The sequence below is a fragment of the Phoxinus phoxinus genome (assembly GCF_949152265.1).
Source record: "Phoxinus phoxinus genome assembly, chromosome: 7".
NCBI lineage: Eukaryota > Metazoa > Chordata > Actinopteri > Cypriniformes > Leuciscidae > Phoxinus > Phoxinus phoxinus.
The window spans coordinates 39,352,533-39,362,532 of record NC_136882.1 but is presented as its reverse complement, the minus strand read 5'-3'; the positions used below and the strand labels follow the sequence as shown (position 1 = coordinate 39,362,532).

General features: G+C 37.3%; 1 protein-coding gene across 5 annotated transcripts in view; it reads right to left on the bottom strand.

The window, feature by feature from the left end:
* Nucleotides 1-10,000, bottom strand: part of LOC307002253 (E3 ubiquitin-protein ligase SH3RF3-like) — a 140,486-nt gene that overhangs the window by 33,333 nt on the left and 97,153 nt on the right. For all 5 annotated transcript variants that reach the window (XR_013798442.1, XR_013798443.1, XR_013798444.1 and 2 more), the window contains exons 5-6: nucleotides 5,968-6,062; nucleotides 4,269-4,439 (exon numbers count right to left, since the gene is read on the bottom strand). Coding sequence is in view for 2 of the 5 variants with exons in the window: in XM_079619672.1 (XP_079475798.1) it covers nucleotides 4,269-4,439; nucleotides 5,968-6,062 (266 nt within the window). In the remaining 3 variants the exon portion in view is untranslated. The remainder of the gene's footprint in view (nucleotides 1-4,268; nucleotides 4,440-5,967; nucleotides 6,063-10,000) is intronic.

Below are 10,000 nucleotides of genomic sequence, written 5' to 3'. Positions count from 1 at the left end.
AACAGTATTTATATCGTTTTATCTCTTTTACACAACCACGTCCATCTGATCTGTTTACACCGGATTTCTTCCCCGGAAACTAATCTAACCGCCTTCGATTGGACGTTGGATTTTTAAACTCAGCAGAAACGCGTGTGATTGGCTGTATGGCTCAACGTATGCCTTTGATTGACTGAACAATGAAGCGAGTCGTGTGTCAAGATAGAAGGCTTACAAATTGGGAATAAGTGAAAACTCAACACTCCCGGATGAGTTCGCGCGAGCTTAGGCCATCAGTGTGCACTTACGATGGGGAATTGTGTAATGTGGACTTTTCTCTGCATGCTTTTGGAGACAGTGACTATAGGCGGATCTTTTGTGACGTCATTGTTTATGTTTGTCGCGTTGCATCATGGGAATCGTGTGGCAGGAAACACCGCTAGATACCTGTAATTTGATTGTTTTGCACGTTTGGAGGAGGATTTAGAGAAGAGGATGTTCACTCTTGCTGTGTGGTCGATTATACGGCTCGTTGGGGGCCTGATAAAAACGTTTTTTCGAAGTCCCTCCGAAAAGGATCGCGAAAAACGAAAGAAATGAAATGGGTGTGTGCAATTAGGCGTTTGAACCTGGACGCTCCGAAGAAAGCCTGGATTCCTGCAGCTTCTGATCGAGTTTGTGAGGCTCATTTTGTTCATGGTTAATCTTAGTGACTATGTATTTATAGAAGATTGAATAAAATAAATTAAAACTGAGTCAAATCAACCGAGTCATATGTTTTCGCGTTCTGATTCAGGAGTCGTTTAGCACGGTCACTGCTTTCTGTTTGGCAGAAAAGATCGGCCCAACTTTTCGAGAAACAAAATAATCATAGGCCTCCAGACTTTTGAAAGCCTTTAATCTTTCATGAGTGAAGGGTCCAGGGGTTTCTATTCAATAAGAATAAATGTCTCCCCAGCAGATTGGTGGCCAAGACACGGGCGAGTCGGACCAACGTTTTTTGTCATCTCATCTCATATGGGCTTTGAATAACTGCGATTTTGTCACCAACACAAATTTTGAGCTTCTCTCCAAACCTCCTCCGGTCTTCAGATGTTAAAGTGCTTAAATATTGTGGATTTCGCCCGCTAACTCTCTTGAAAGTGCTCGTCGCGTCTTTACTGCCCGCCATACTGTTTGTTTTGTTGCCACACAACCACTCGCACATGCGTACAAAGATGTCAACAAAGATCCTCCTATACACCTGCATTATATGACTGACAGACAAGAACGGTTTGACCTACAAATATCTAAATTGAAACTACTGCGGAGACAAAGACACCGACATCTTGATGCACTTCAGGTAAGATAAAACACACCAACATTTAATTTCAAAGTGAACTATCCCTTTAATGACTTCCTTTAATCTGACGTTTTGTGCTGCATTAATCAGACTGAAGCAAACACAGCCAGAGGAGAGATGCGGATTTACACCGATGTTCCTCGAGATACGGTCCTCTCTAAGTGAAACACATCACGTTTTTATGTTGACCCTCCCGTATGGAGGCCACCGGAGGGAAAATGATTCCCAGAAGCCCGGAGCCGGGGCTTAATGTGTTTACAGACGCTCCACCTGTGTGAACACACACACACACACACACACACACACTCGGGAGGATTCACCTCGTCTAAGGCTCGTTATCGCTGCTTTCATTGCATGATGAAAAAGGTGTTTGTTCGCCTGTCGCACATGAAGTTTCTGCAAACGCAACTTCCCCAATTACAGCTGAGACTCGCACTGGGAACGCTGGAATCTGCACGTTTATTTCAGGAGTTTTCAAAACACCAGATGCAAAGGCTCACAGGTAACCTGATGATGATGATGAAGATGAAGATGAAGATGATGATGATGAAGATGATGATGATGATGATGAAGATGATGATAATGATGATGAAGATGATGATGAAGATGATGATGATGATGAAGATTATGATGATGAAGATGAAGACGATGAAGATGATGAAGATGATGATGATGATGAAGATGATAAAGATGATGATGAAGATGATGATGATGATGAAGATGATGATGAAGATGATGATGATGATGATGATGATGATGAAGATGATGAAGATGAAGATGATGAACATGATGATGATGATGATGATGATGATGATGAAGAAAATTCAGAGACTCAAACAGATTCAAGCTGCACGATTCGGATGAACTGTGATAATATTTCTAGTATTATTTAATCTTCTATTGAGCCGAGGCTGTAAATGCCGATCTTTGGGTTTGTCTCGACTCGCAGAAACGGTGAAATGAAGATGAACAGTCAAATTTCCTTTGAGTTTCCAGATGTGCATCTCCAGCTGCAGTCCTGAATCAGCGCAGGAGTGTTTTACACGCGCAGGCTCTCATGACGGGAGTTGAGAAGGTGAAATTGCTCCGCCGACACACTGATTAGGATATACAGCATTTCCACAGGAGAGTCTATTAGATCTTAGAGCTGCACGATTAATCATTAATAGATCCTGATCTCGATTTAAACTCACATAATCTTATTCCTAAATGACAGCGATTCGTCTCTATTTAATCTTTCACGAGTCCGATCATCACAGCGAACATTCAGATCTGCGCTCTGAGCCAGAGAGAGTCGTGTATGGATATTAAAGCGAGACACTACAGGTGAATAGGGTAATATTTTAAAATAATAGATATCACCATGAAATTTCCTCAGTTGATTACTTACACAAGTATATAAAAAAAATGTATTACAACTTTTTGAAATTTGTATGTTTAATTATGCAAATTAGGCATTATCTCATTAAATATGCGCGATTTTGCATATCTTTTCGGTAGATAGATCTAAACATATGTAATGCCTAGGCATGTAGGCGATTATGACTTATTAATCTGACTTTTTTCTCAGAATTCTGCATTTACATTTAGAAATTTTGTCCATATCCCATAATTATACATTTATAACTCATAATTCTGACATTTTTCCTCATAATCCTGAGTTTATATCTCATAATTCTGAATTTCTTCTCTTATTCATAATTATGACTTTTTTTCCCTCATAATTCTGCATTTATAACTAATAATTCTGACTTTCCCCCCGTAATTTTGCATTTATAACTGAAAATTCGGACTTTTTCCCCTATAATTCTGCATTAATAACTCATAATTCTGACTTTTTCCCCTATAATTCTGCATTAATAACTCATAATTCTGACTTTTTCCCCTATAATTCTGCATTTATAACTCATAATTCTGACTTTTTCCCCTATAATTCTGCATTTATAACTCATAATTCTGACTTTTCCCCCTCATAATTCTGCATTTATAACTCAAAATTCTGACTTTTTCCCCTATAATTCTACATTTATAACTCATAATTCTGACTTTTTCCCCTCATAATTCTGCATTTATAACTCATAATTCTGATTTATTAAATTCTGCATTTATAACTAATAATTCTGACTTTCCCCCCATAATTCTGCATTAATAACTCATAATTCAAACTTTTTCCTCATAATTCTGCATTTATAGCTCATAATTCTGATTTATTAAATTCTGCATTTATAACTAATAATTCTGACTTTCCCCCCATAATTCTGCATTTATAGCTAAAAAGTCTGACTTTTTCCCCTATAATTCTGCATTTATAACTCATAATTCAAACTTTTTCCTCATAATTCTGCATTTATAACTCATAATTCAAACTTTTTCCTCATAATTCTGCATTAATAACTAATAATTCTGACTCCCCCCCCCCATAATTCTGCATTTATAACTCAAAATTCTGACTTTTTCCCTTATAATTCTGCATTTATAACTCATAATTCTGACATTTTTCATCATAATCCTGCGTTTATAACTCATAATTCAAACTTTTTCCTCATAATTCTGCATTTATAACTCATAATTCAAACTTTTTCCTTATAATTCTGCATTTATAACTCATAATTCAAACTTTTTCCTTATAATTCTGCATTTATAACTCATAATTCTGACATTTTTCATCATAATCCTGTATTTATAACTCATAATTCAAACTTTTTCCTCATAATTTTGCATTTATAACTCATAATTCTGACATTTTTCATCATAATCCTGCGTTTATAACTCGTATTCCATTTATGTCTCATTGTTGAAAACTGACTAAAATCCACTCAAACCAAAACAGAGAAATGCTCTACAATAATAATAATAAGATGTGAAAATAATATGCAACTCAATAATATGTGTAATATTTCAAACACTCAGATGTATATGAAGTCAGTAGTGAGCGTGCCTCCCTCACCTGGAGACGGGTGTGACGTAGTTTCCCGGGAAAACTCCCGACGCTCCGGAGCGCAGTGACGTTCCTTTGAACCACCCGTCCTGACACTTCTCCGTCACGCGGTACATCTCGCTCTTGCGCAGCTCCAGCTCGTCCGCCTTCTGCGGCTTGTAAGCGTACATGGCCAGATAGCTGCGGAAAATGAGAAATATAATAATGAGCAAACAATATTCCTGATAATCTTATGCTCACAAATAGGATATGTTAAGTTTTAACCAGGTTTGCACAAATGTATCGCTCATTGTTAATGTTAATTATTACACGGCTCTGTGGAATACCTAATTCTGATTGGTCAATCGCGCCGGTATGTTATTTCCAGATAAGATTTTTTAGAGTGTAGGAACGTTTTTTCTTCGTGGAAGTTTTGCATTTGGTGAGCTAATAAAATATTAAAACTCAGTCGAATCAATATTTTGTGTAGAGTTATTGAATTATGCCATCCAGTATCGTGGACTCACTCTCTCTTGTTTCATACAAACGCAGCGGCGGCCATTTTGTGACTATTGTTTTGTACACTGTTGGATTATAAGATACAAACAGGTCCGATTTTAAAACAGTTTAATCTGAAATCAATATCTCTGATCTCCATAATTATTTATGTGTTGAAATGCTGTGTAATAAGTGGTATCCGCGAACTCGCGAAGCTTTGCGTTTAAAGAACTAATAAAATATTTAAACTCAGATCAATATTTAGTGTCTAATTATTTACTTATGTGGCAAGTAGCCGTGTAATAACACTGTAAAAATGTCTAACCTCCCCAACTCAAATTTTTCTAGTGACTGGTTCAATTGGCCCAAGTGAAATTCTGATAAAATTGATAACATTAAATGTGCAGAATTTCATTTGGGTCAATTGAAAAATGTAGATGTGACCAGTCACTAGAAAATTGAGTTGAGGAGGTTAGACATTTTTTTACAGTGAAGCGGGATAATGTACACCCGCTCCGCGTCGGGTCCTGATCACCCTGTCGGGGTTTATTCTGAGATAACAACCGGCTGGATGTACATTATCCCGTACTTAACTAATGGGACCAAATATATTAATATTTAACTCTATTAACAGTAAACATGGCATCTAGAGATAACAGAGAAAACAACCGAGAGGACTCTTCCAAAGCAGACATCAGAAACACTCAGTTTTGTCACCCTGAGGAGACGGCTGTGTGTGTGTGTGTGTGTGTGTGTGTGTGTGTGTGTCTGTGTGTGTGTGTGTGTTTGTGTGAGTAGAGCTGCGACTCTAATCGCACTTGAGAGGCCGTAGAGAATAAAACACCATCATCACTTTGTTTTTCCATTCCGTTCCATTTCACGGAGTCGAGCGGATGAGAAATGAGGGACGTGGGACACAAAAGCTGAGAGTGTGTGTCATTTCACTAAACATGTAGTACAACAACACAGAGACTCAAAAGAAACAGAGTTGTTTTTTAACTGTTCACTGAATCAACATGTGTGTGACACGTCTCTACAAATATAGATTTTATCTACAGTATTTCAGTCAAATATAAATACATATACCGGTACATAAAAAATAAATAAAATACAAAATAACAATAATAATATAGAATTAATATAACATAATAAAGTGTGTGTGTGTGTGTGTGTGTGTGTGTGTGTGTGTGTGTGTGTGTGTGTGTGTGTGTGTGTGTGTGTGTGGACTCACATGTTGAGTGGCAGCTGGACTTTAGCGGCGGCGAGGAGTTCTCCGGCTGAAGACGTGACGCGAGGAGGAACCGCAGACGCTGAGATCGAGGAGTCCTGTGGAGAAGACGAGACACATGCAGTCATCGTCTCAGGACGACACTGACAATACTGCCTTACAATACTGCCTTACAATACTGCCTTACAATACTGCCTTACAATACTGCCTTACAATACTGCCTTACAATACTGCCTTACAATACTGCCTTAAAATACTGCCTTACAATACTGCCTTAAAATACTGCCTTACAATACTGCCTTACAATACTGCCTTACAATACTGCCTTAAAATACTGCCTTACAATACTGCCTTACAATACTGCCTTACAATACTGCCTTAAAATACTGCCTTACAATACTGCCTTAAAATACTGCCTTACAATACTGCCTTACAATACTGCCTTAAAATACTGCCTTACAATACTGCCTTAAAATACTGCCTTACAATACTGCCTTACAATACTGCCTTACAATACTGCCTTACAATACTGCCTTAAAATACTGCCTTACAATACTGCCTTACAATACTGCCTTACAATACTGCCTTACAATACTGCCTTACAATACTGCCTTACAATACTGCCTTAAAATACTGCCTTACAATACTGCCTTACAATACTGCCTTACAATACTGCCTTAAAATACTGCCTTACAATACTGCCTTACAATACTGCCTTAAAATACTGCCTTACAATACTGCCTTACAATACTGACTTACAATACTGCCTTAAAATACTGCCTTACAATACTGCCTTACAATACTGCCTTACAATACTGCCTTACAATACTGCCTTACAATACTGCCTTACAATACTGCCTTACAATACTGCCTTACAAAACTACCTTACAATACTGCCTTACAATACTGCCTTAAAATACTGCCTTAAAATACTGCCTTACAATACTGCCTTACAATACTGCCTTAAAATACTGCCTTACAATACTGCCTTAAAATACTGCCTTAAAATACTGCCTTACAATACTGCCTTACAAAACTGCCTTACAATACTGCCTTACAAAACTGCCTTACAATACTGCCTTACAATACTGCCTTAAAATACTGCCTTACAATACTGCCTTACAATACTGCCTTACAATACTGCCTTACAATACTGCCTTACAATACTGCCTTACAATACTGCCTTAAAATACTGCCTTACAATACTGCCTTAAAATACTGCCTTACAATACTGCCTTACAATACTGCCTTACAATACTGCCTTAAAATACTGCCTTACAATACTGCCTTACAATACTGCCTTACAATACTGCCTTACAAAACTGCCTTACAATACTGCCTTACAATACTGCCTTAAAATACTGCCTTACAATACTTCCTTACAATACTGCCTTACAATACTGCCTTACAATACTTCCTTACAATACTGCCTTACAATACTGCCTTACAATACTGCCTTACAATACTGCCTTACAAAACTGCCTTACAATACTGCCTTACAATACTGCCTTACAATACTGCCTTACAATACTGCCTTAAAATACTGCCTTACAATACTGCCTTACAATACTGCCTTACAATACTTCCTTACAATACTGCCTTACAATACTGCCTTACAATACTGCCTTACAATACTGCCTTACAATACTGCCTTAAAATACTGCCTTAAAATACTGCCTTACAATACTGCCTTACAATACTGCCTTACAATACTGCCTTACAAAACTGCCTTACAATACTGCCTTACAATACTGCCTTAAAATACTGCCTTAAAATACTGCCTTACAATACTTCCTTACAATACTGCCTTACAATACTGCCTTACAATACTTCCTTACAATACTGCCTTACAATACTGCCTTACAATACTGCCTTACAATACTGCCTTACAATACTGCCTTACAATACTGCCTTACAATACTGCCTTAAAATACTGCCTTACAATACTGCCTTACAATACTTCCTTACAATACTGCCTTACAATACTGCCTTACAATACTTCCTTACAATACTGCCTTACAATACTTCCTTACAATACTGCCTTACAATACTGCCTTACAATACTGCCTTACAATACTGCCTTACAATACTGCCTTACAATACTGCCTTAAAATACTGCCTTACAATACTGCCTTACAATACTGCCTTAAAATACTGCCTTACAATACTGCCTTACAATACTGCCTTACAATACTGCCTTAAAATACTGCCTTAAAATACTGCCTTACAATACTGCCTTACAATACTGCCTTACAATACTGCCTTACAATACTGCCTTACAATACTGCCTTACAATACTGCCTTACAATACTGCCTTACAATACTGCCTTACAATACTGCCTTACAATACTGCCTTACAATACTGCCTTACAATACTGCCTTACAATACTGCCTTACAATACTGCCTTACAATACTGCCTTAAAATACTGCCTTACAATACTGCCTTAAAATACTGCCTTACAATACTGCCTTACAATACTGCCTTACAATACTGCCTTAAAATACTGCCTTACAATACTGCCTTACAATACTGCCTTACAATACTGCCTTAAAATACTGCCTTACAATACTGCCTTACAATACTGCCTTAAAATACTGCCTTACAATACTGCCTTACAATACTGCCTTAAAATACTGCCTTACAATACTGACTTACAATACTGCCTTAAAATACTGCCTTACAATACTGCCTTACAATACTGCCTTACAATACTGCCTTACAATACTGCCTTACAATACTGCCTTACAATACTGCCTTACAATACTGCCTTACAATACTGCCTTACAAAACTACCTTACAATACTGCCTTAAAATACTGCCTTAAAATACTGCCTTACAATACTGCCTTAAAATACTGCCTTACAATACTGCCTTAAAATACTGCCTTACAATACTGCCTTAAAATACTGCCTTAAAATACTGCCTTACAATACTGCCTTACAAAACTGCCTTACAATACTGCCTTACAAAACTGCCTTACAATACTGCCTTACAATACTGCCTTAAAATACTGCCTTAAAATACTGCCTTACAATACTGCCTTACAATACTTCCTTACAATACTGCCTTACAATACTGCCTTACAATACTGCCTTACAATACTGCCTTACAATACTGCCTTACAATACTGCCTTACAATACTGCCTTACAATACTGCCTTACAATACTGCCTTACAAAACTACCTTACAATACTGCCTTACAATACTGCCTTAAAATACTGCCTTAAAATACTGCCTTACAATACTGCCTTAAAATACTGCCTTACAATAGTGCCTTAAAATACTGCCTTACAATACTGCCTTAAAATACTGCCTTAAAATACTGCCTTACAATACTGCCTTACAAAACTGCCTTACAATACTGCCTTACAAAACTGCCTTACAATACTGCCTTACAATACTGCCTTAAAATACTGCCTTACAATACTGCCTTACAATACTTCCTTACAATACTGCCTTACAATACTGCCTTACAATACTGCCTTACAATACTGCCTTACAATACTGCCTTAAAATACTGCCTTACAATACTGCCTTAAAATACTGCCTTACAATACTGCCTTACAATACTGCCTTACAATACTGCCTTAAAATACTGCCTTACAATACTGCCTTACAATACTGCCTTACAATACTGCCTTACAAAACTGCCTTACAATACTGCCTTACAATACTGCCTTAAAATACTGCCTTAAAATACTGCCTTACAATACTTCCTTACAATACTGCCTTACAATACTGCCTTACAATACTTCCTTACAATACTGCCTTACAATACTGCATTACAATACTGCCTTACAATACTGCCTTACAAAACTGCCTTACAATACTGCCTTACAATACTGCCTTACAATACTGCCTTACAATACTGCCTTACAATACTTCCTTACAATACTGCCTTACAATACTGCCTTAAAATACTGCCTTACAATACTTCCTTACAATACTGCCTTACAATACTGCCTTACAATACTTCCTTACAATACTGCCTTAAAATACTGCCTTACAATACTGCCTTACAATACTGCCTTACA